Raw genomic sequence first — 26873 nt, 5'->3', positions numbered from 1 at the left:
CACGTTGGGCCCTTTATTTCCTTGATCTGGTTTTCTCTTCACTCTGTAAGAAAATTAACCCCACTTGGGGTGTGGGGGGAGGGAGAGAGAAAGACTGAAGACTTGGGGGGGGATTGGGGAGGAAGAGAAAGAGAGACTGAGAGACTGGATGTCTGTGTGGCTCACCAGCTAACCAGGGTTCTTCAAGGCAAACAATAGCAAGTGACTACGGGTAGTTGAAGTAGAAAATAATTTGTGGAGAGATTTTATATGGCTCAAAAATAGGTGGAAAGCCTGGAGCATCAGACTTAAAAATATTCAGGAAAAACAGTTTGCCAGCATTGTAGTTAAAATCATACCAGAACAAGAGTTCAGTTGGCACACAGTCACTACTGCTGGTTGCCACTGCTGATATTTCTGCTTCTGCCTTCCTTGGACAATAACCATTGCCTCTGAGGTGCCCAGAATGAATCCTGCTTGACTTGTCAGCCATGCACAAGCATCCGGTCTTCAGAGAAAGCCAGTGTCTAGGAGGGTCTGTGTTTTTGAAGCGCTGGAAGGCACTTTCTACTTCTGTACAAGATTCCCATGATGATGAATTCTCCAAGTCTAGGGAAAGGTTCAAATGTGCATTCATGAAAGCAAAGGCAACATGTGACTGCTGTAACAATGTGGTGAGGTTTTCGACTCCACATTTTGGATGGATGGTTTCTGATGCATTTAAGCTTCACCCCTTGCTTTGCCCCTCGTGCCTCACATCTGGAGAAAGAAAGGAGTAATCCTGGGTTCTCCTTCCTTTGGTGTAGGCAGGAAACTCAAATCATAAAGCCTCTGCCATGTGGGAACGCTCACCCCAGCCCTACCTCCTAACCATCATGAAATCTCAGTCTCCTTCCTTTTTCTTTCTCTTTCGAACCATTTCAGATCTGCCTTAGAGGAATTCCCTGAACTCCCAGAGACCTCTGCTTTCTAAGTAATAAACCTTTCCATGCCCCTTTGGTGTTTGTGTGTGGTATCATTTGCCATGACATCCAAACCAAATCTGGGTAAGGTTCCACCAGCCTCTGCAGGTGGCCCTGTTATGGGCTCAAAAAATAAGAAATTAATGACATTCTGAAATGTTAATTTTTCACAAGAGTCTTGTCTGCCAATAGGCACCTTTAACACATTCTAAGCAATGTTTGTAGTTCAAAGAGATTTTCTGGAACTGAACTTGTTCATAATGGAACCGCACATACACCTCCAAAAATTTTCTTTCAAATGAAACCATTCCAAATGCCTGAGCATGAAAGCAGTTCTTCTGCCTGCCTTTGTCTGATGCATAGATGTGGGTGTTTTGAAACTCTTTGGGGCTATGGTCAAAATTGGCATCACAAAAAATATAGGAGATCAAGTAAGTAGTTTCTTTTTCTCATGTGTGCTCTTTGGCTGTAATCATTGTGATGAGGGAACGTCCCTCTATGCTGTTCAGCCTTGACTGTGATTTATGCTCCAGCTACCATAGGCTTGTTGACTATATTATGCACTGCTTTTTACTGGCACGGCAAGCCTGTTTACTTGCTCCTGCTATAATAATAAAGCCTCCTTTTTTAGTCCTTGCTGACAGAGGCAGGCTGAATGTGCTTTGGGTTCTAAAATCCCCTATTTATAGCCCCATTGCCAAAGAATATCCATTCCAGTGCTGGATTTGCAGGTTATTCTGCATCTGTAAAGGCAGGCATAGATGAATGCAAGGAGCCTTCCTGGCTGAGCCAGAAGAGGGTATTCTTGGGATGGACTGGCCCCTGGCTACCTTCTGAGGATAGGTTGGGAAATCTCCTGGGAGATTAAACAAAAGTCTTTTCTGTTACATAAGGAATGGCGCTGACATTTCATCAAACCGCAGAGAGCAGGTAGGCAGTGTATCCACCCAGAGGGGTTTTCACAGGTCAAAGGCTGTCAATTGTATTATAGACCCTATCTTTTTTAAAAAAAATATTTTATTCCTCCTTTTTAATTTTTTATTTAAATATTTTATTTTATATAATTCTTGCATCTTTTTTCATCTTTGCACAATGTATGCATTTTCATTTTGGTTATATTCCCCATACGATTGCACCCCCTCCTCTTATTTTGACTCTAGTCCTTCCTTTCCCCGTCCCTCCCCCCCGTGTGTCTCTGGTTTATAGTTGCTTGTTGATTTTGATTTTTACTTTGTATTGATTAGTCTTTTTCCTGGTCTGTTATTTAGGTTTTCTAGATTCCTGCTATGAGTGAGACCATCCGGTATTTTTCTTTTTCTTTCTGGCTTATTTCGCTGAGCATGATCCCTTCTAGCTCCATCCATGTTGCTGGAAACTGCATGTGTTTATCTTTTTTGATTGCTGAGTAATATTCCATGGTGTATATATACCACATCTTCCATCTTAACATAAGAACTTGATAACTATCACAGGTGCAGTTATGAACAAAGTTTTGATTTTTTTTAATAACCATGATTTGTTATTTCCTTGAATTTGTTTGATTTCTCTAAGGAGACATTTTTCTGGAATATTACAGAAATTCATCTTGTAGGAAACTGAGTCTGTGCATCTTTTTCCAATAATCTGGTTAGAGAGAGAGAGGCTGAGAGAAAAGTCCTAGGAAATATTTATCTGTAGCTGAAGCTTGTTCCTGAAACTCAGAGGAGGTCAAAAGCAAAGATGACAATTTTCAAAAAGAACCATTTGGATACAAACTGGAAAAAACCCTGGTGATATGCTGACTTGTTAGAGACGCAGTGGGGGAATTGGAGGAGAGCTCTTGGGAAGCTTGTGAGGGAGTGAAGGTAGAGTGACAGAAGGCGGGAGGAAGACAGATCCTATGTATTCGCGCCTAATGCTCCCTGACCTTTCTGGCCCAGAGGACTGAGCACACCCTACCGTCCAAATTCTGTCCAGGAGAATTCCCTGTTTTTGTATTTTTCTGCAATAATACTGTTTAAACTTTGGGAATCACAGAAATTCTGGAATAGAGGGTATTTGTGCACAATGTAGGCATTTGCAATGAAAATATTCAAATCTCAGAACTGAGTCTGAGCCAAACTTCCTGACTTGACTTTACAAAGTCCTTATCCCTCATCCTATTCTCTTTGGGTGTCTCTTAAGGCTATGGGAACATTTGACCCTATATTAACTAGTGTCCCCGTTACATAAAGATTTCCTTTAAGGCAAGTGCTAGATTTAATTCATGTTTGCATCTTCAAGTAAAAATGTCTGGTAAATCGAACCCACTCATTGATATCTTTTGTCGGATTCTCTGCAACTTTGAAATATATCTTGAGCATGCTATTTCTAGCAGATAATCGGAGTGATTTAAATGTGGTAATGTCTATCCCTCATGGTGTCATTATCCAGCTAGCTTTTTAAATCTTCATTTCCCATTCTACTGAGATTGATTTTTTTTTTTGTTTTTTTGTTTTAAGACAAGTAGGAGCTGGAGCATTGGTACCTCCTGTAGGGATTTGGTGAGGATTTATAAGATATGAGCAGTAACTCAAGATGGTGTCAGATGATCAGATTTGGAAAGCCTGATTCCAACATTGTCTCACGATAGTGAATGATGGCAGAATGAGAATTCAGGAACTACTTTATTAATAGTTTAAAGTCCTGACAGATGTTGGTTCAAAGCTGGGTAAGAACTTTTACCTCCTTTCTTCCTCCTCCTCCTGCCAATTCAGATTTATTTCTTGGTGCTGGGGCCTCCCCGGTGGTGCAGTGGTTGAGCGCTGGTCTGCGAAGCTGCCTGCAGCCTCTGCAGCACCGTTTCGATCCCTGGCCACTGGGCGAGGGTCCCACAAGGCGCGCAGACCTCTCCTGCCGTGGCCGCTGCTCCCCTCAGCAGTGTACTTCAGTCCTTCTGCCTGCTCTGCTCTTTGCTCTGACTCTGGTGAATTCTCTCACCCTCCCACGCTTCTGACTGTACCCAGTGCATGTATAAATAAATAAATAAATCTTTAAAAAAAATAAAACAGAGACAACTTCAAAGACAACTTTTATTTCTTGGTGCTGGCATGGTCACATAAAGGAGGGAGAAAGATGGCTAGACACCAGGAGAAGCCTTCAAGTTCCTACTCAATAGCTATGTGGTGTGGAAGAGCCTATGTCTAGGATGGGAGGAATCTGAATTCCTGCCTGGTGAAGCATAGTGGTGGGGTGGCCACACTCTCTTCCCAACTGTGGCTAGAAACGATGGGACAGAGGTTAATCTGCCACAGGGGAAAGGAATGCAGTGCTCTTCCTCTTCCTTTTCAGATGATCATTTCACAATGGGCCATATCTGAGCAAGAGGTTTTGGTCTTTCTGTTGGTATATCAGGTTGCTTCTGTGTGTCATTCCCTCCCGTGACACCCGGTTCGTTTCATGATGCAGTTGAAGTCAGCATGAGGTTATCTGATCGGCAGTAGCACTGTCTGTCCCCATGCAGCCTTACTGCCAAGGCTTCTCCTTCCCTGAACTTGATGTGTTGATTTTTGCTCTTTGGTGCACTGCTCTCTCCATTTAAAATGTGTTCCCCAAACTTGTCCAGCTGACTGAATCCTACTTGTCTTTCAAGACACAATGCAGCTGTGTGGAGGACAAGATTGCTCTGGTTAAATGTAGTCCAAGAGGACTCCATGTACCCTTGTTCTATTCAATCTTGGATTTCCTTCCTTCTTTGCACCTTAGTCCAATGTGTTTCAGATGGTTCTTTACACTTTTGATGACAAAGATATTTTCAGTGATAATCGTTTTGTGTCTGTTTTTGTGTTTTTAATGCCGCCATCCAGGGCCAGCATGGTCTGGCCTAACTCTCTAGCTTTATTGGAAGACACTTAGGACAAGTCTGGGGCTACATTGATCTGGATTGGGGGGAGCAAAGAGGGAGTGGAGATTTTTGGTTGGACAGAAGTAGGGAAGCTCCTTGTTTTTCCCCCCATTTTTTTTTTTTATAGCTTCTGCCAAACTAAGCATCCCCGGGCCCTATCTGCCTCCTTCTGCCATCCCTATCACCCTTTCGCTCTGGCAACTATCAACTATCACCTTCTTGCTGAGTGCAAATTTGGCTTTTTTTTATTGTTGGGGTGTAATTTTTTTTGGGGGGGTTATTTATATTACACAGATAAGTGAAACCATCCTCAATCTGTCTTTCACTTTTTGACATTTCACTCAACATAATCACTGCCAGTTCCATCCATTTTGTTCCAAATACTACCATTGCATATTTCCTCACAGATGTGTAATATTCCATTGAGTGTACACTGCAAAATTTATCCAGTCATCTATTGAAGGGCAGTTGGTTTGGTTCCATGCTTTGGCAACTGTAAACAGTGCTGGTATGTACAGAGATGTAGATAGATGTTTTTGTATAAATTTTTTTCATGTATTTGGGTCAATACCTAATAGCAGTATTGTTGGGTCAAACAGAACTTTCCTTTTTATTTTCTTGAGATATCTCCATGCTTTTCCACAGGGTATGTATCAGCTTGCATGCCCACCAATAATGGGTGAGAGTTCCTTTTTCACCACAATCTCACCAGCATTTAATACTTTCTGTGTTTTGTTTTTGGTATATAGGCCCCTCTTGTAGGGGTGAGTTTGTGTCTGTTTGGTTTCAGTTTGTATTTCTCTTGTAATAAGGGATAGTAAACATTTCTGACTATAGGCCATGTAAATGTCTTCTTATAGAAGTATCTATTGATGGAGTCATTTGCTGCTTTGGTTTTCAATAATTTTTCCCATTATCAGATGTGTGGTATGCAAACATGTTTTCCTACTCTGTAGGTTGCCTTTTTTTGGTGATGGTTTCTCCGGAGGTATGAAAGCTTTTAAATTTGATATGGGCCCACTGGTTTTTGCTTTTGTTTCACTTGCTGCTGGGGTTGCATTCCTAAATACATCTTTGTGGTGGATGTCCTGGAATGTGTACACTATATTTTCCTCCAAGTACCTTACGGTTTGGTTCTTATGTCCAAATCTGTAATGTATTTTGAGTGACTTTTTATGCATGGTGTTAAATATGGATCTTTCTATCTATCTTTCTTTTTTTTTTTTTTTTTTTTTTTTGCCTGTGGCTATCTTGTCCCCAGCTCTATTCCTGAAAAAGGCTATCTTTTCTCCACTGTGTAGTCTTAATTCCTTTGTCAAAAATTAGTTATCTGTATTTATATGGATTTATCTCTGGGTTTCGATTCTGTTGCATTCGTGTGAATTTGGTTTTGTTTCAGTGCCATATTATGTAGATTCTTGTTGCGGTGTTAATAGTAATTACTGTTTAATAATTGCTGTGTAAAGTCAGGAAGTGTGATGTGTCCCTTTTTTTTCTTTCTCACGAGGTGGTTTGCACTATTCAGGGTCTTTTGTGCTTCCATATACATTTGATAATTGTGTGTTCTATGTCCTTAAAGAAGGTCATTGGTATTTTGATAAGTATTGCATGAACTCTGTAAATTGCTTTGGGTAGTATGGCCATGTTAATGATGTGAATTCTTCCTACCCATGAGCATGGGATAGCTTTCCATTTCCTTGTATCCTTCTTGAATTTCCTTTAATAGAGCTTCTAGTGTATAGGGCTGGTTCATCTCCTTTGTTAAGTTTATTTCAAGTATGATAATCATGTTTCATAATATAAAATGTTATGTTCCCATTGTGCAGAAGTTAGATCACTGTAATCCTAGAATCTAGGTCTCATTGATGTCTGAGTCCTTCTGATCACGTTTCACATGAGGTAGGAGGCTCACAGGGATAATGTGACTTGCTAGATGACAAAGTGAGTGGCAGAACTGTGGCTGATTCCCAGACCTGTGAATTTTCATTTGGTTTCTGTCTCTGTCAGCATCTTGGGTTCCTTTTCCCATTCAGATTTCAGTGCCTTTTTCAGTGAATGACCTTCAGGAAGTTATATGGTCTTCTGGTGTGAGAGTCTTAATTAGTACTTCAAGGTTACAGTCTTCCATTGCCCAATATTGTGAGAACAATAATTAATAGCGATAAAACACTGTGATATGTTGCACTATAGCAACATCAACACGGCAAAACCAAGTGTATTTCACAGTAATTAACTTGGTGTCTTATAAGGGAGAAATCAGCAGAGACATTCCTGCATGACTTTGTGCAGAAATGACCGGTTCTTCTGTATGTGAAAAAGTATTGCATAATGGGGGTAAATCAGATATCAACGCACACGATTTTGTCACAAGATGTTTGTAGATGGTTGTTGGTTTTCTTATTGCTCTGTAGATACATGTGTCTTTTTAATGTGAAAATAGAAATGCTCAGTTTTATGAACAGTGGGCATAAATCCTCCTTGATGTCTACCTACTGAGCACATTATAATGAACCTGAGGGGCAGGCAATTTCATCTTCATTTTATAGGTAAGTCAAGTATGCCATTGCGGAGTGGCTCCTGGTCTTTGGCAGGGACAATGACAATACCTTGACTTCCTGGCTGACTATATGGTATACCTTGAGTTTTGAGTTTCTCTATCTGCCCCAGCTCTCTGGGATCTGCCTCCCTCTTTATTGTGGTGGCACGCCATAAGGTACGTTAGACTTGTGGCAAACCTCTCAGGCCTCCGTGGCTCAACCTCAGGCCAAGGCTGTTTGACCAGGTATTTGCCCAAGAAAGGGTGAGCAATTTTCTCTTTGCCGTTATTTGAAGTCTCTTCTTCCTTCTTCCGTCTTCTTCCTCTTCCTCTTCCTCCTTTCTCTCCTCCTCCCTCCCTCTCTTTCTTCACATTACCATTGTTAAAAAACTCTCACACCTCTGCCTATGTGCACAGGTGATCTGACCCCTTGTAGACCATGTATCCCTTAACAATCTGCAGTCCTTAGGTACCCCCTGGTTGTACACTGTCATCATACTTTAAAATGAATTTCTGTGATTATTTTGAGTACTTGTTCATAAATTACTGCACATTGTAGCTGTATTGTAATGGAAAAGCACCTATTTAAAGAGTAGTGACTACATTTTATTAGGTTGTCTGCCTTCGTAGGAGCTCATTAAATGTTGTGAATGTGAAACCTTCGGTGGTTGGTACAATCTGAAATGCTGTGCTCCTTTGTAAATGCCTCACATGTATGTCTACATGTTTGTTTCAATTATTTTGCTTGGGTGTATCATCAATTTCAATTTCTTTTAAAATGCTTCTAACTGCAGTCTTTAATGATATGTGTTATTGTATGTTTTCAGTTTCATATTTTTTTTCTTTTCCTTGCTGGTGCGGAAGAGCTCTCAAAGATGTCCTGAAGACTGGTGCCAGAGCTTTTCACCTAGCTTTTCTTTTGTATCTTTTATAGTTTCTCATTTTCAGAAACCATTCAATCCATTTTTGAGTTAATTTTTGTATATGGTCTAATAGAGTGGTGTAGTTTCATTCCTTTGCATATGGCAGTCCCGTTTCTGCAGTACCATTTACTGAAATCTAATCTCTTTTTTTTCATCTTCATCAGTGACCACTTTGCATTCCGAAACTCTACTTTTTTTCACCTCCATAACTGGTTTGTAATGTCACATTTTATATTCTTGAAAACTTCTGTGTATCCCTTAAGTCATCACTACAGTTAGTTTATTACTTTTACCTTTTCACCTTTATACAAGTTTCATAGGTGATAAGTCCACTACTTTTGTATGAAAGTCCACTACTTTTGTATGTTTTATTACATATGAGCACACTTAATTTTCAACTTAACGAAGTACTTTAAGCATTTATTAGGAGGCTGATTTAGTGGTGATGGAGTCCTGTAACTTTTGTTGTCTTTGAACTTTGTCTTTCCTTGAATACTGAATCGTAACCTTACCAAGTAGGGTATTCCTTGGTTGACAATTTTTTTTTCCTTTCAGCACTTTGAAAAATCGGATAATTTTATGTACATGTTGTTTCTCTGTTGCTGCCTTACAGATTCTTTTTCTGTCACTTTGGACAGTTTAAATAGAAGGTGTTTTAGTTTAGATCTTGTTGAATTTATTTCCTTTAAAAGCACTTTCTGTGCTTCCTGTGCCTGGACTTCTGTTTCCTTTCCCAGGTTTGGGATGTTTTCAGTTCTTCTTTCTTCAAAGAGGTCTTGTACCCATTTCTTGTTCTCTTCTCCTTCTGAAATCTCTATAATTCAGCTTTTATTGTTTTTGATATCGTCCCATAGCTTCCTTATGTATCTTTAGTGTGTTAAATTCTTTGTGTGTGTGTGCGCACATGGATGCGTGTGTGTGTGTGTGTGTGTGCGCGTCCCATTGCTTCATCTTCTAGCTTGCTGAGTATTTCTTCAGCTTCATCTTGTCTGCTGTTCACCCCCTCTAGGGAATTTTTCAGTGTAGTCATATTCTTCACTTCTGTGAGGTCCTATTTTTCACCTCTACTTCTGTTCTATTTATTATTATTATTATTTGTTGAGGTTCTCACTGTGTAATCCAATTTTCTCCTGAGTTTGGTTGGTAAGGTAATGACTGTTACCTTGAACTAATTATTAGGTCGATTACTATTTCCACTTTTGCTTTGGACTTTGCTTATGTATTTATCTAGTTTATTTCAGTGTCTTCATTTTTCTTGTGTGATTCTCTATAGAAGTTATGACAGTCACCTCTCTTAGTGTTACAGAAATGACCTTGCACAGGAGGTGAAACTGACATTTCAACTATGCTGTTGCTCCAGGTTGTCTGAAATATTTGTAATTTTCTGGGAAGCCTGATTTTGGACAGGTTTCAGTTCTTTAGTGTATACTGACACCTGCTAATGAGCCCTCAGTCAGCACCTAGTTTCATAGTATTTAAAAGTCAGATTTTCATGGAGCTGTTAAGAAATGTATGTTTTGGGGCCTCCCCTGGTGGTGCAGCGGTTGAGCGCTGGGCTGCGAAGCTGCCTGCAGCCTCTGCAGTGCTGGTTCGATCCCTGGCCTCCAGCAAGGTTCCCACATGGTGCGACAGACCTCTCCTGCTGTGCCCGCTGCTCCCCTCAGCAGTGTACTTCTGTCCTTTTGCCTGTTCTGCTCCCCACTCTGGCTCTGGTGAATCCTCTCACCCTCCTGCACTTCTGACTGTACCCAGTGCTTGTATAAATAAATAAATAAATCTTTTTAAAAAAAGTATGTTTTGGTATTGTAGGGTAAATGATTCTCAGGCTTTTCTGCCCTCCTGCCATTAGGGTTGCCCTGCCTGATGGGGTGCCTGCATTTGTTCCATTGTTCTAAGTTGTTGTTTACTTCTGCGGGTCCTGGCAGCAGTATTGAGATAGTCACCAGGAGGAACAGAGACAGGAGAAAGAGGCAGGGGAGAGGCGGGAGAGAGAAGGGGAGAAAGGAAGCCAGAGAAGGCCAGAGTGAAGACTTGCCAGGGGCTTGGAGGCCTGCCAGCCTCCTGGCCCCCCCAGCACCCCTCCCTGCCGCGTACCTGGTTGCTGCACTACATGTAAAAGCTTAAGGCCTGAGAAAGCCACCGAGGGCTCCAGGACTCTCCTTTACATGCTCTGCTCGAATCATGCAGATGCTGCCCAGTGCCCATCCTGCCACCACAGGTATGCAAACACACATAGGCATGTGGGACTGTAGTGTTGAATCCTGCTGGCCATCAGACCAGATTTGGAAGGATGCCATCTCCTGGGTGACGGGTGTCAAGTATGGGTTTCAGATCAGTGTCAACACCATGCTGCGATGTGCTGCGCCGTGGTGTCCTAGAGAGTGGTGCTGAGATCCAGGGAGAGAGGTGGTGAAGGCAAGGGCGAGCAAAGAGACGGTATCTCCATACATTTGTTCCCGAAGAGTTGTACTCTGTGGTTGTGCGGCAAACCTGAGCCAGACTATTAGGTTTTAGCTCTGGACAGGCAAACAGGTTTTTTTTTTTTTTTTTTTTTTTTTTTTTTTGTCATTGAGGCATTTTATTTCCACATGTGTTTTACACCATAGAAAAAAGAATCCCAGGATTTTCCCTCCTGTGTGTTTTCATCTTGCTTCTTCATGGTCCATGATGCCAGCTGAGGTGGTCAGTACAATGAAACCAAACTGACGAGATGGAAGCAGATTAGTCTGTCATTTTTCTAGATCTTTGAGTTGCACATCAAATCTGGGGCTGATCCCTCCACACTTGTTTCACCTGCCTGTGAGGTTCACAACAATTTTCCCAGCTCTGTGATCATCAATGATTTCAAATTCGCCGAGGTAACCATGCTTCATCATCACAGTTAGAAACCGGATGATAACTTTGGAGCATGGTCTAATAAGAACCTGGCGTTTGCCTCTCTTTTCAGCAATTGTTGATGCTCTTGAGAGCAGCAGCCAGGACATTCATGTGCATCATTATGGCGGCACAGAAAAATGGCGGAAAGAGGACAGGAGGGGCACGCGCACGGAGTTATCTGTATTTCTTTTTTTAATAGAAAAACTGTGCGTGGCCTTGGTGGCAGCGTCCTGCCGAGCACTGTCTTTCCAGTTGTCGCAGCACTATGGGGACCTGAAGCGTGAACTTTTCTGGCTGCTAGGGCCTGGAGATCAAAGGGTGCCCCCTGTGTGGACTGCCTGTGTCTGAGGACTCAGCTGCCCTGTGAGGGAGCAGAGGGGGTGCCGCCTGCCTGTGGCTTTGTTCATGCTGACTACCCTCGGTACCTACTTGCTTCTGGTGCCCATTTCTGCCCATCTGAGCAGCCCAGCAGGAAAGTGCCACTTCCCTGCGTGCTTGCCTGCCCTCTGTGTTTTAGCAGCAAGGTGGAAGTGGGGTGTCATGAGGAATTCCACTTGTCAGCATAGTTATAACTGGTGCATGTGTCATAGCATTCACCCGAGAGTCAGCCAGGGAGTGTTACATACAGTCCTGGGGTTTTGTAATCACTGCCTCTGTATTGGGTCCCAGGTAAATGCACTTGCAAACCCTTTAAGAGTTTTTCATTTGTCCCCAGTCCCTTGGTTTCACGCATGTCCATTGGTTTTTCCAAGTGGATGTTTTAGGGACTCTTGTCTCCGGTGTAGTTCACAAGGGTTGGGGTGCTTGATGTGGGGAGCAAACCTCATGCTATTACTCTATATGTTCACGTACCTTAAAGCATATCCTTTTTGTGGTATTTTAAGTATTATAAAAAGTGTAGAGAGTGTGTTTAGGTTAAGAAAAGGTAATGGGTTATTTAAATGAGTGATGCATTATTTGTCATTTTCATGTAGTCATTTTAGATCCTACATTCAAAGTCTTACAGGTTTTCATGTTATAATGTTGTCCCCCAAACTCTTAAGGGTGGAACGGTCACATACCATACATGGAATGATGATGTGTTCAGATAATTTTTGAATATATAACGTCACATATATTTGCCTGTGGGGCATTTGAGGTAGCTCTTCTTTTGTGCTGTTCTAAGTGAAAAAGAAATCTCATGTTAGATTTCAAATGTCAAAAAAGATTTCATAGACCTTACATTAGTTTAAAATTTGCAAAGGTCCTTTTAAGAACATAAATACTTCTCAGATGTTCTACTTTGATATTCTGTGGACTTGTGGAGTTGAATCTTGGATACGATGTAGTCAAAGAGGCCTGAACTAATGAAAAAGGTATTATGGACTAATAACTTGTGTGTGTGCACACATACGTGTGCACATTGTCATTGTGATGCCAGTTCAGGTATCTGTTTACATTAATGGGCCATAATGATCAGACTATCAACTAGGATGCACCTGGAGCCTCTTGTTCTCTTTTTCTGCTGAAGGATTATGTCCCTCAACATCACTGGGTGACGGAATCTGCCAAAGGAAGGACCCTTTTGGTAGAGGAGGGCAGTCAAGAGTCTGTCTGTGCAGTCTCAGGATTGCCAGAAAAATGTTCATCAGTGTATCGTTTCATTTCCTCATTCTTTTCATGGGACCATGTGGTGGTGACATGACCAAACACTTGTGCTTTGCCTTACCTGAAATGAGTAGATCTACTCGTACCCAGTGGTTGGTCCCACTGGTGTTTGGTGTTTAGCAGGGTGACAGCCCCCTTGTAAATCCTTGATGTGACAGTTCAGTGAGCCTATTCTGTCTTCTTACCGATAATTGGGATCCTGAGATGGTCACTGATCCCCAGTCATGTCAGTGAGGACTAGTGAGTATCCATTCCATCCTAGGGTTGCTGATTGAATGCTGGGAAAGTAAGTGCTTCTCCTTCCCTGGTTTGTTGAGTGACAATCCTTAAGTTTCCAGAAAGTGGAAAAGGTGCTTAAAATAGACACCAGGAGAGTGGTAATCAGGTTGGAGGATGATGACACGAATACCTACGCCGTGACCTTAGTGGTTCCTGAAGATGTTGTGGTCCTGCTGGTTTTATAAGCTCCTTCATAAGAATGTAGCATAGAAATCATTTTTTCTGTTGCCATAAGGCAAGTTGAGTTGGAAAGTGTTCACCTTAGGGATCTTCTGCTTTCCTGCCTCGTCCTTGTCAGACTGTCATTTTATCAGTATTGAATACCAGCCTGTCTCCCTAGACTGTTTTGCATGGATGCAACAGTAGGGCCTTATGGGTGCACAGCTGCATCCCCAAGCTTTGAACAGTGCTCACCTATTACTGATATTTGATAATATGGAATGTGAGAAGAAACAATGTATGCCAAGGCTTTTTTAGCCATATTCCCAAAGATGGAATACATTAGTATTGTGGCATGGTTTTTATGTATGCGAGCGCTCTGCATTGTTTCAAGGTGCTATTTTACTGTAGGGCCGCTCCATGTAGTAGTCATCTGCCACAGAATGACAGATCACTGTGACCTCTAATGGGAATGAAACCCAGGGCTCTGTGTTAATGTCTCCACTTGGGCCAACTCTTTCTCTCAGGCTCCCTTGGCCCACCCGGGAAAGGTGCTTTCCTGAAGGCAAGCACTTGCATTGCAACCCTTGGAAGGAATGGAATCATTATGAGCACAAGTAAAGTAACCTGATCATGGGAGGGGAGGGCAGGGCAGGGCAGGAAGTGACATGGTTCCAAACCACAGTGCTTGAGTGGAACAAAATCCAAGGCCAGGGGTGCATAACACTGACATTTTTATTAGAATTCATTTGTAACAAATGGAACTTGTGTCAGCAAAGAACTGATTTTCATACAGACTTCTTTCGCCACCAATGTAACGAAGTAGGAAAATAAAAAGCACGCCTTTCATTCTGTAAAACATGTACGCGTACTACTAATTAGAGGTAATTGTATTTTTGTTAACAAGCCAGTTTACAAGTTAAATTTTTGTAAATGTTTCAGTCTATGCATCCAAAACGAGAGCAAAGAACACAACCGTTATTCCCTTTGTAAAGACACTCCAAGCTCGGATGGCAAAGCCACGTAACAGATGGATAGGATGGATCTGTAGCCTTCTGATCTCTGCTGGAGTATCAGGGCACCCATCAACCCAAAGGAAAGCCAACCCCAAAAAGGAGCAAAGAAAAGGGAATCAAAAATGAAAGCGGGGAGTCAACCCAAGTGGAGCCAGAAATGAACGGGAAAGAAAAGAATGTGTGTATGACGGCAGAATTGTTTCCCTTCCGGTTTCTATGTTGTGGTATTTACATACACAGCCATGAATTTCCGAAGCCGTTTCTTACAGATGGGTTCAAGTAATAACATTATTGGGTGTCGAATCAATAGGGCAGTGCATAGTACAAAGGTATAGAAAGTGCAAAGTTCCCTAGAGGCCCTTCCCTCCCCTGGCTGTCCTCGCCATTGTCTAACCATGCAAATCATTTTTAAAAAAGAGCTAAAATAAAGTTCTGTACAAATCACTTTTTATATATTTTGATATTTTTACCATTGTAACTAATTACAAAATTATACATAACTACACGTACATAGGTAAATAATAGCACCGTACTGGTTATGGTGATGAAAATAACTGGAAACTTGCGAGTGTGTGGTCATGGTGGAGCAAGATGCTTACCTGGGAAAAGGAAACTAGAATGGTGGTACAGAGAAGCAGAGTGGAATGCACATCGATGACAGTAAGGGAGTTAGTGTTCGGAACAGCGCCTGAATGGTCAGATGTCTGGAATCATCTCCGCCTCTTTCGATTGTGGTTTGCATCCCAGTCACTTTTCTTCTCGTGACGTCCCCTTTCTCTCTGCCAGATGGGCAGGTTTTGGTGTCAGGGGAAACCGCTCCCCGGCCAATGGCTCTCGTGTTTGGGACACCATCGGGTTCCCCACGTCCAACGTGGCGGGGCCGCGCGATGCAATGTCTGTCTGACCCCCTTGGTTTCATGAAATGGAAATGACAGCACTGAGTCATCTGGCACTTGGATAAATCCCCAAAAGATAGGAAGTGAAAGAAAACTGGAGACCCACATAGTGCACATTCTTCTCGGGTTCTGATGTAGGTTAGAGAGTCTCGTTCTGAGGTAGCCTTCTAGATACTTTTTGTGAGTGTTATTTGTGTTTTTCCTTTTTTTTTTTAATTTTTTTTTTTTTTTTTTTTTTTTTTTTTACAAAAGTGCTCAAATACCCCGCTTGCAAGTGTTTGGTCTCTTGGATGTCATTCTGCTTGTGATGGGAATCTGGGAAAGTGAAATTCTTAGATGCAGAACATCCATGATGCTAAAGTCAAAGGGAACTATGTTACCGATCCCCAAACTCCTTCCGAGTCCCTTGGCTATTTGGAGGGTTCTTTACAATGGTATGAGATGTGGCAAAGGCATGCCATCCTGCATGGCTTCCTATAGGAATGATGTTGGAAAGTGGTGGGGGTGCTATGTGTGTACCTGTATAGGCCTGTCTGTAGCCCTACATAGATGCGCCTATCTTGTCAATGTTCTTTAGCACAATCCTAACGGCCAAGCAGATGGCGTCCGAAGTGAGCAATGGCACTCGTCACTCCGATAAGTTGGGTGTGGTTACTGAGTGCGCTAGAGTTGATGGGGAAGGAATTGTGAATCCAAACAAGGAGCTTTTCCCGATGTTGGCAATGAGGAAAGGAAGAGGGGCCCTGATCATCCAAGTGCTTTGGGCTGGTCCAGTCACTAACATCCCCGACTCGGTGGAGAACTAGGAATGCATATTATTTCAAGAGTTTTTGTACATGTGGTCAACAGAGAATGCTTTAATCGGAATAGTCACATAGATGAACAACGAATGGAAATAGGAACCGAAAGCTCAAAGGAAATGGTAGTAAAATAGGCATCAATTATAAGGCACTCTAAATGCAAAAAGAAAACCCAAACCAAACCAAGTACAGCACTTCCCAGGAATGCCGTATGCCACAGAATGGTGGTGACGGAACAGAGTAACATGAGTTTGGCTTTGCCCCTGTGACATCATAAATGCAAATTTCATAGCACATACTATAGACAAGAAACGATTGAGTACACGGTTTGGAAACAACTGGATAGCTGATATATTACAACATTCTCCCCTCCTAAAGGGATATGCACTGACCTTTCCCACATGCACACCTCTTAGCTAGTTCATAATTGTTTTATTGCACTAGAGTGGTAGAAATAGTGAACTGTTTTGGGAAGCCTGGTTAACAGAATGGTATTGGTGAATAGGATCAGGTGGGTAGGGGGAATCGAGGGGGTGAGGCTTGACAATCGATCGCTGATGTGCATTCCTCATGTCCCTTCCGAAAGGAACGACCCTTATGTCCTCCAGTGAGTAAGCGACAGACTGCTTACGATCGCTTTTGTAGCTTACCCAAAGGAAATCGTGGAGGAGTGGCACACTAGCGAGATCTCTCTTTGAGTGTGGACACACTGTCTCTATATACATAGACACCCCTAGGCGGTGTGGCTCTATATGTATATATGTTAGCAGCAACTTTATACTTTGCGCCTCCCTGTTGATTCTGAAAAGCAAAGAAAGCGTTCTCTTGGAACAGAATGGGTACTTGCTCACCAATGCAAAGGGAACGTAAGTGTCAAAGGCATCTCTGACAGGCCGATACTGTAGATGGAGTATTGCAGCCAAATGTGCCAATGTTCCAAGTCGTTGATATTTCTACAGCCAGCTAGTACAGAGAAGTGATACAGGTGAAAAAAAAGCTACCATTTGGAAATAAAAAAAATGAAGAGTTATGGAACGTGAAAAGTCACTTTATCGAATGAGACATTGATTAAAAAAAAAAGTGGACACAGTTAAAAATGAAGCACAGGTCAGCAGTATCTTTACAATCCTAAAAAACTAAATCCAAGACTTTCTTTTGTGAAACATCCCCCACCCCCCGCCTTTCCCCCTAAAATGTGACTATGAGCAGGATGGTGGGAAGGGGTGATGTCAAAGCAGAGTCCATGTTCTCATGAGAAGCCACACCAGCCAACGTGTTGCCCTGCACCGCCCCCGCTGGCCATTCCTCCTCACACCACTCGAGCAATCCTGCCCAAGGTGCTGGGTCTTGGCTGTGATGTCTTCTTCCCTTTCTTTGGAATCCTCGAGGTATCTGCCAAGGAAATCCTTCAGATGCCTCATCAGTCAGGATTCGCTCTTGTTTTTCAGGTTCGATCGTTCCATGGAATTCTTGGTCCACCTGGAAGAGTTTTGTACATTTGTTTTGTGTGTCCTAGTCCCACTAGGTGGTGGTTAGCTAGAAGTGAAGAGGACTTCTCAAGTGCCCTGTATGGCTCAGAAGAGACTCCGTGGATGTGGAAGGGCATGTAGTAAAAATCCGAAATGGGTTGGGGGTTTCTACGTTGCATAGTGATCAAAGCTGCCCAGGTACTCGAGTGCGGCCCGATAGCAGAACTGATACTGATCCTGCAGGGGACAAAGGGGGAGTGGGGGAGAGAGGCCATGAGTCCATTGGAAAAGAAAAGTGACAAGTCAGGAGTAGTCAACAGTTACCTCTAGATGGGAACAAAAAAGTATGCTGTCGGCCCAAGAACCCATTGGTTTCAGGGAGTGAACCCCAATGTGCCACATGGCATGCTTCCTAAGTGCTCAGGCCTGCTTTCATCCACTCGCCTGAAGGGGCCCCCTCATGCCGAGCAGCGACAGCATGAGTGAGCACTGTCTTGTGGACAAATAGAAACTGTTGTGCAAGGAGCAACCGCCAGTGGCTGCCCATTGAAGAGAGGAACTTCTTAGCCTATGCTGATGGATTGTTTGTTTGGGCTGTCTCCTTTTCAGGTTGCCCGTGCGGAAGAGACGGCTGCGGACGCACCGTGCTGAGGAAAATGGCACTTCCCAAGATGGGTACGTGTGGCTTCAGGGAGCAAGGTCTGCACTGTGGTGAGTGACCTCAGATGCACCAAGTCCTTCACAGGAGGTGCTTTCCAAGTCTTCCTGCCCTGAAAGTCCCCTCATCCCCTATCGAGTATTGGTCCCCGTGGGCCTAGTGCAGTGTAGCTGCTCGGTGTGTGTCCTGCAGGGGCCAGGCTGAAAGGAAAATGGCAGGCAGCATGTCCTTCTGCAGACGTGAGGAGTTGTCTTGGAATAAGTGAGAGCATCGGTAGACATGGGGAACGAATGATAGTGTACACAGGAGCAGGGGTCAGGAAAAGGGAATTCCCCAGGAAGGCAACTTCTGTTGAGGGCTGCAAGTGGATTGTTTGTACTTTGCTGAAGTGTGCATCGACCTCCAATAAAGCTGGTCATGCTCAAGAGATGGTGTTCTGTGGTGTTATGTTTTCTATCTTGTGTAGTCACTTGCTTGGCTAAGTGTTCTGGTGGTAGTAAACGTCCACTGTCCCCCCAACATTCAGGCCCATTTGCCCGGCCCAGTGGCGCCTGTAGTGTGTGCTCTGAGCCACACTCTGAGCCAGAGCACACACTCCACTGGGCCGGGCGAACGGGCCTGAGTGTTGGGGGGGGGGCAGTGGAGGCAAAGGAACTCTCCTACACTGCTGTTGGGAAAGCAAACTGCTCCAGCCACTATGGGAGGCTGTGTGGAGGCTCCTCCATCTGCTCACAGGGGCCTTTCACTAGGATTGAGCCATGCGCAACCCCTCGGGATCCACCCAAAGGACACCTGCACCCCAAGCTGAAGGCCAGCACTAGTGACAATAGGGAAGCTACAGAAGCCACCGAAATGCCCAGAGAGAGGACTGGACCGAGAAGCTGGGGTGCCAAGACACAATGGATTAGGACTCAGCCATCCGCAAAGAGAAACACATGCCACTCGCAGCAACATGGTAGGTGCTGCAAGGGATGCTGCTCCATGACGTCAGCCAGCAAGAACACCCCCGGAGGGCCTCCCTCCCAGCAGGCCCGTAGGTCCTCCAAATAAGGGAGCAGGGAAACAAACTCCCCATCATCAATGGAAAATAAGTCACCCACAGACACACTCCAAGGTGGGAGGAGGAGGATCCAAACAAGGCTGGGGGGAAATTGGACGGGGACGAGAACCAAGATGCAAATGCAGCCATTGTACAAAACAAGAAAAAGGATGGAAAAATAGATGAAAACTTCAAGGGAAATAGAGAACAGTAGAAGTCTAACACATGGTCTACTCAGAAAGTCAATGGACAAGTAAAACACACCAAGAGTCCATGACATGAGGTACTGCTTTGCTTCTTTGGTAACATATTTGCACTGCAGATAGGAAGGACCCCTTTTTATAGACTCAACCTATCCAACGGAGACCACGGACCACACTTTCACCCAGTCACGACCTCTCTGATGAACGCATACACACTGACTGACATTTCAGGACAGGGCCATGAGGTCGACAACGATTGAACCCATGGGTACATTTTCGACAGCAGTACCACTGGACTCTCGAGATGCAACGGAGAGATCTTCTTTCTCACCTCTGTCTGTACCATGGCTGGTCGTTGTGTTCTTAACATTTTCACAGTCTGGAAGATATCGACAACGCCTTCATATCTCATTCTTTCCAAAACAATGCTCAGTGTGATGAAGACTCCGGTTCTTCCGACGCCCGCACTGTGAGCAAGAATGAAAACAGTGTTACCGAATGAGACACTTGCACTATCGGCCACAATGGCTTGGGGGTGACCGTCTGCCCACCTACTGCCCTAGGATGACTTTGGCCACTGCAGCGTTCCAAACCATGGGACATCTGCTTCATGACACAGGAGAATGTGTCCTGGCACTCTGACAATGGCTTCAAAGAGACTAGGAGGATGTTCTCAAAACGACGAGGATGTGCCTTTTTGGAAAGAGCCAGGAACCATACCTAAAGGAACTGGTAAGTCCAACAAAGCTCTGTGCTATTCTGGCAGGCCCTGACATGGTAGCCCTGGCCTCAGAATGCTTTCAAAGGAGGGCCACATGGCTTCCATGTGCGTTCCATTGGCCCTCTCTTCCTAGGTTCCAGTCTACCCTGTTCTTACAGTGACTTCATGTGTGTCAACTGTCCCATCCCCTATACATAGAAATGTCTTCATAGCAGTATGATTATGGAGACATCCTCTTGAACATGGGCTCTCTAACCCACATAAAAGGTGGTGCTTCACTGAGTCTGACGACTCCCTTTCAGATCTTCTGCACTTCTAACACCAGCTTTCTTTCTACCCTAGGAGGGAGGTTTGTGGTTTGTTTCCTTCTTCTTGGAAGATTTCTAGACATGTTACTGCAGTCAGAGAAGAACATTCCTTCATAGCTTTTGTGTTCGTCAAGTAGGAAAGCCATCTGCAGTTTATGGTCCTCATGAAATGGCCCCTGGAACGCGTGGGTACAGGCTGTAGAAAATGGATTCCTTGACATGAGGATGCCACCGATAGGCATCTACAGGTCATGTGTTCCCTTAGAAACTGCATTTTCAAAAAAGTCAAAGCAGTCCGGGAGGCTTTATCCTCCACGGGCAGCCTTGACAATGTCCAGCAGTCAAGGCTGGCTGTGAAGCTAGAGTCCATGACCTTGATGAGCCCTTTCAACCTTGAGATACCCTTCCTCCTGAAACACAGTGATGGGTGATCTTCTTGTCAAATGATCCAGGTACTCCCTAGTCTGTGTGACCTTCATGGGACTGCTGCAACAGAACAGTAGAGTTCCTGACTTGGGACTAGGTGGTTTCCTACAAGGCTGGACGCTATCAATGGCACGGTACTGATACTATAGGAGTGTTTCCACCACGTGGTGAGGACAAAACATGACAAGGAACATGCACTTGGATACATATACTCAGGAAAATGCCCACCGTTTCTAGAGGAAAGCAGACAGTCTTATAGCTTACCGAGGAAAGTCATTTGGCAGAGGAGCAGAATGACTTAGGCGGTGCAAGCTTACTCTATAGGTATCATCTGCTTGGGTGATCTACGTGATTCCACGTGTACCTTCCCGTATACTCTAGCTGCCTAGAGGGAAGGGAGTGTGCATAACTGCACACAACTGCATAGTGTTGGCTTCTCAGGTCCTAGGGCATGTCTAGCAAACCCAAGGGACTTGCAAGTATCTTAGATAGCCGCTGAGAAACTTGGGCTAGAACTCCGTTTCCTTACTGGCAGAGGGACGTGACGGTAGAAGTGAAACTGGAGCTCAGACAGCTTGGAGCTTAGGTTCACCATGTTGTCTCATTTTGGAGACCTGGTCTCTGATGTCTTTAGGAATTGTTGTTTACTCTTTGGCAGCAAAATACATTGTGTCGTGACAATTTGGTGTATACAGCGATATCAGAAACTTAGATTTCACATTGCTACGACTTAGGAAATAGGCATTCCAGCAAATGACGTCACATGCTTGCGCTGGAAGCTTTTTGGCACATCCACATCCAAATGCACCACATTGACAAGGCCTCCTTCCTGAACCGTTGCCTTGCTGTTTCTACTCTCACTTCAAGGACTTGCATTCTAACAGGCTGTGGGCACTACTGCAAATAATGATCTTGAAGGTGCTTCCTTTTCTGACATAGGAACCATTTTCACGCACATTGCCATTTCCACTGGGGCTGCGATTTTACTCACTTATGGACTAGAAGAATGAGTATTGTCCTTAAACTTCGATAACTATTTCTCGTTTCCCTCAGACACCAGTACAAAGTAGCAGAGAGAACAGTTAGTACTGCGAAAGCAAAATAAGGAAGAAAGAAATAGCTGAACACATGATCACTAGGGGTTGTAGCCACCATTCCTGTCAAGGACAATTAGACTGGGGAAAAAAATGCCATTTGGCCCTTTAGTACAACTACTCAAATGTGAAGCTGAAACACCTTCCTCCGGTTTTCCTTTCTTGAGAAACAAAGGGAGTCCTTGCCTTAGACATTCCATGATGTCTCTGGACATGGATGACGAGAACAGTACCTGTTGTCTCAGTGGTAATTGCATGGGGTCCCTCTCCCCGAAAAGCTATTCCAACAGGCCAGAGTAGGCATTTCCCCAATACTTGTGACTCGGGTAAGTGGACCTAAGGTGACCGAGTCCTTTGGGACCTTGCCGGGTCTACCGAAACAAACTGTGACCCATACTTCAGAAGACCTCCGGAAACAATCCTTCTGGAAAAGAGACGCCCATCTACAGGCAGAACAAAACTTCTGGGGCAAGCTTTGGTCACACGATGTCACCCCCTTCTACCTCCTTGACACTCCAAGTCTCTTACACTAGGAGATAGACCCCGCATGTTTCCCAAGGGCTTCAGAATGGACAGCCCTGTCCGTTCTCCATAGGCCTGTGTGCTCCTACATTGGGTCTTGTACTGTCGAATGCACTTTGTTCCTCCAACCTCAGAAAACCCCAGTGAGATCCTTACTCACAAAAGGAACCTTGTCATTCCTGATTCTCAACACACCTGCAGTGGACTGAAATGGGTCCGTCTTGGCCGAATTGCTCCTTGGTTTTATGGACTTGGCCGATGAAGTCAATAAATCCTTCTCCGGACTTTGGCACTCCTTGCTCTGGCCAGTCCGTGAACTGGAACTGCCTCACTGTTCGGGACTGACCGTCCTTTCAAGGGAAAGCCACAAAGAAAGGACGCCAGCAGCATTCAGCCAGTGTGCAGACCCCAACAGCAACGATGGTTTGTGGTGCCAGAAAGGAAACAAAAGGAAAACATTAGCCACATTTTTCATGAGACGTCATCACATGTTACTCTTGTCTTCTTACCACCAGGCATGGAGAACATCAATAGATGTGATTGTAGGCAGTGACAAATCTGGATTCTCACAGTAACTAGCCACCGAGTTCCCCTACTAGTGGGGAACCATGCCTACCATCCCAAAGAGGCACATGTATACTGTACCATGACCACCATCCAATACTTTCTTCACATGGAAACCAACATCTAGGCGTGTCATCCAGATCAGAGATTGTAGATTTCTAGCATTTTCCAAGGACAGTGTCGATGACAGGATGACACCAATTGGGTACCTGGCCCCCATGTCTCGGGGACACACAGCTTTTAGCCATGGGAGGCAAAGGCCTGTTCTAGGGAATTATGCAGTGGACCAGGAAGTGAGGTGACCCACCTAAGAGATCAGATAAATACTTAGCATACAAATGATCTCTTCTGGAAACACACCCTTAAGGATGTACCACAAAGAATTTGGGCATCTGTGGGGAGCATTTCACACATACCAAATGGCAGAGCAACAAAAGCCAGCTCTAGGCAAGAGGGGTGACTCCTTTCTAACGTGATAAGGTAGAACTGTTCTCAGTCATGACATGGAAGGATTTCACAATTCCTTCTGGAAACTCACAGTATTTTCAGATGTCTAACAAAAGCTGCAGGCCCCTCCTGTATGCAGGAGCAGAAAGAACAATGATGCCTAGCACCTTTCTCTCCTCAATCACTAGAGGGCTAGGACCCACAGTCCAAGCTCAAAGGCACTGATCTCCGTCCAAGTTTGGACTTCCGTCTATTTTGGGAAAAGAGGTGTCTATTCTCAAGACTCAGGGTAAGTCAATGACTCAGTGTTTCTCATGGACTCATAGAGGGGGGTAGCTCCACTCAACATGGCCACCTATCAACCTGCCTAGCGGAATCCACAGGCAACACTGCTGGCTACCATTCTCTGGGGATGGACAGGAAACAGGTTCTGATATTGCTCACATCACCTTTGTGAGGAACACTGATGAACAGGGAAAGAACTGGTGGGCCTCATCATTCACTGATACTTGCTTACTATGCATGCATGTCTGATTTTGCCCTGTGTGTAGAAAAACACAGGAGTGGAAGCTACATGATGCAAATGTGTTCTCTAAACGTCTTGGGGATTTTACGTTTCCCTGCGGGTCCTTTCGACATCACAGAGAGGTCGTGTGCACAAGCCCTTGCTATTTGGAGAAGAACTTACCTGACTCCATGGAAAGGTTCTCTGCTTAACAATACTGTATTTGCAAGTGCCAACTTGCTTTCCAAACTGGCATGTGCACATGACAACCCCATCAGGAGCTCAAACAGCAAATGCCATGGCAGCTAAGAAAATGATACCACCCCAAGGAACAGTCCCCTTCTTTAAGCAAATCTGTCTCTCTGACTGTAAACAGATATCATTGGCACAAGAGAAGAGTAGTGACGATGGTGTTGGGTGCCTTCGGTGGAGGCCACCTCTACTCTTTACCTTCAGAAATGGTGGGTGAATTTGATGACGATGCATTTATGATTTTCACTCACATACCTGACTTACAATTCTGAACTGACATCATTTTCCTCTGAACAATGGCACAGGTCATGAAGGCACCTCCAAACACAACATGGACACTTAGCTGCCGCCTGCAGTACAGACATCTTCAGAGTACTTCAGACTTTCGGGGATGATTAACAGGTCTGTCCTCTCGGCCAAGCAACCTGCTGACCAGTTTCTCCTTCACTTTAGGTCCACAGCAAGGGCCAGGCTTTGGAGATTAGCAGGCAATCTCTACATATGAGGATTAGGTGAGAAAGCTGCTCTCCAGAATAAATAATGGCTCGGGTAAATAGTTCTACTCTGGAATTTTATTCAACCCACCCGCTGGAACCATTCCAAAAATAAGTCAAGGCTTTGGACTTCTCCCGCTCTTTCCTAAGATATGTTCACTCTCAAGGCTTGAAAGTGGCCAAAGGCTAGGATAGGAAAGCTAATGCATAGAACACGTTATATCAGGGCTGAACCTTGGACTTAGCCATCTAGACAGAAATGCAGAACGAACATGAGCCAACAAAGGTCATGTGTACACAGTGCTCACAGACAGACACTTCAGCACACCGAAGAATAAACCATGCCAGGAATCAAATGACAATGTGCAGAGCTTGGCAGATTCTTCGAAAGAATGTCATTTGCTCTGCAGTTTAAACATCAGAGCCAATGAACCTCTAAACCCACGTGACCTAAAGGGCTCTGAAAAACAACAACATATTTACAGCCTCAAGTCATGAAGAACACAAGGAAAAAAACACTCCAAAGAAAACTAGCAGAGGTGAGTGTAAGCACTTCCCAGCACACGCACTCACCAAGTGCATCCACCAAGTGGGGCTGCCAGATGTTATATTTGAATGGAAGCCAGGGTTGGTGAGAACCCTTGCCAGTCAGAGACAAAATGACTCTTCAAGAGGAACGGTCCTCTAGAATGGGTGATTTCCTTTTGTTTTGGGTGTATCTGGGCAAATGTTTCTCCCAGACATGGATTTCAGACTAGTTGTCTGCCAGTGGTGAAGCGCATCAGACGGTGCCCACTTACCCTGGCGTCTGTGACTTTGAATTCTCTTAGGATGTACTGTGGCATGTTGTACTCAGCCATCGGGTCCACAACAAAGTACTGGTATCTTGCAGATCGTTCTGCTGGCCAGTATTGGTGACATTTCTCCTACGAGGAGAGATTCATGTGAAAACCTTATGGACAATTTGTACAGTGTATGTCAATCCACCTATGTAGTTTTTCTTCTTTCATTTCTAAAATTTCCACATTCCATTCCAAGTGCATGGGACTCCTTTTCTTTGCACAACCACATATCCCCCAAGACTAGAACAATATCATTCCAAAAATGCCCAATGGTATCAGCATACAATATGTGCTACAGACACATCAGTACAACTCAGTCCTATCGACAGGGTTGGCATCATCACAAGAAAGGATGCAAATAATTACATGAGTCCTGGCACCACCACAGTCGCCTTGAGCCATCGAATGCGAATACAAACTAACCTCGGACTCGATCTGGTTCCATTTCACTTGTCCATGGAAGACAATGGAGCGTAGGCAGCTTTTATAACTTGGCTAAGTTTCACAGAAGTCTCCATAAACAAATGAGAACACTCAAGTTCCCCCCTCCCCCCGCTGCTCTCTGTAGGTTTTAAAAGCTACATATCAGATGCCGCTCTAGAATTTACTTCCTATGAATATGGCAAAGTGCACCTATTGAATTCAGTGGTGGGGCTTCAGAGGTGTCTAATACTATTTTATTTCTCTTTCCAGAATACTCCGTTTTCACAAGTAGATCTCTGATGACCACATGATCCTTAGGAAGAAACTAACATTGTGTAACTTTAAAACACTATCTCCCATGTCATTATTGCACTTAGTTTGTGTCACTGGAAACCAAGCAGTATCCTTCACATCACACCATTGAAGAACTGAACGTGGTTTTTCACGTTCGAAACCAACACTGAGGAGCACATGACCAAGATGGTGTCCAGTTTTCCTTGCGTCACAAAGAAATGCCAATGGCATGTGGGCTGTTACAGTGAAATCCTCTTTTGGCGGAGGAGACATACTTACTCTGCCCATCTCCCGCAGCTTGGTGAGCATCACCACAATTGTAGAATTGTGTTCCCAGAGCATCCTCCAGAAGTCTTCTGTGGTCTCTGCCAACGGTCCCTGGGTAGCGATGTAGGCTTTCTGTTGTCTGCATTGGGAACAATGAAAAGAACCGGGCAAAGAATTCAGAGAACATGCACAGGCTCAATCCAGTGATGAAATAAAAACCTGTTACTGTCATGGCAGTGCATTCCTGTTAGGATGATGCACTCCTATAAGAACAATGAATACATTTTAGAGACTTTGCCAAAGATTTGCCTTTCTAATGTTAGGTTTGACTTCATCATGATTTACATTTTAGGGCACCACTAGCAGCTCCAGTTCACGTGTCACACAAATCCCTTCAACATTTTCTTGT

At 44.1% G+C, this 26873-nt stretch overlaps 1 protein-coding gene and 1 pseudogene across 14 annotated transcripts in view; both read right to left on the bottom strand.

Moving 5' to 3' along the window:
* Positions 1–205: 205 nt before the first annotated feature.
* LOC119230559 (40S ribosomal protein S15a-like) lies at positions 206–11262 on the bottom strand (annotated as a pseudogene).
* A 2665-nt stretch (positions 11263–13927) lies between these two features.
* PTPRD (protein tyrosine phosphatase receptor type D) overlaps positions 13928–26873 on the bottom strand; it is a 2089263-nt gene continuing 2076317 nt past the window's right edge. For 12 of the 14 annotated variants that reach the window (XM_037494316.2, XM_054689292.1, XM_054689294.1 and 9 more), the window contains 5 exons: positions 26477–26603; positions 25439–25564; positions 22572–22726; positions 19637–19772; positions 13928–17642 (listed from right to left, as the gene is read on the bottom strand). In XM_037494316.2, coding sequence (XP_037350213.2) covers positions 17574–17642; positions 19637–19772; positions 22572–22726; positions 25439–25564; positions 26477–26603 — 613 coding nt within the window. In that variant the 3' untranslated portion in view covers positions 13928–17573. The remainder of the gene's footprint in view (positions 17643–19636; positions 19773–22571; positions 22727–25438; positions 25565–26476; positions 26604–26873) is intronic. The other 2 variants (XM_054689298.1, XM_054689299.1) reach the window with 1 other exon arrangement.

The sequence above is a fragment of the Talpa occidentalis genome, unplaced genomic scaffold, assembly GCF_014898055.3.
Source record: "Talpa occidentalis isolate TD23 unplaced genomic scaffold, MPIMG_talOcc4v2.1 talOcc4.7, whole genome shotgun sequence".
NCBI classification, from domain to species: domain Eukaryota; kingdom Metazoa; phylum Chordata; class Mammalia; order Eulipotyphla; family Talpidae; genus Talpa; species Talpa occidentalis.
The sequence above is the reverse complement of the archived record's forward strand: the minus strand, read 5'-3'. Positions and strand labels throughout refer to the sequence as shown.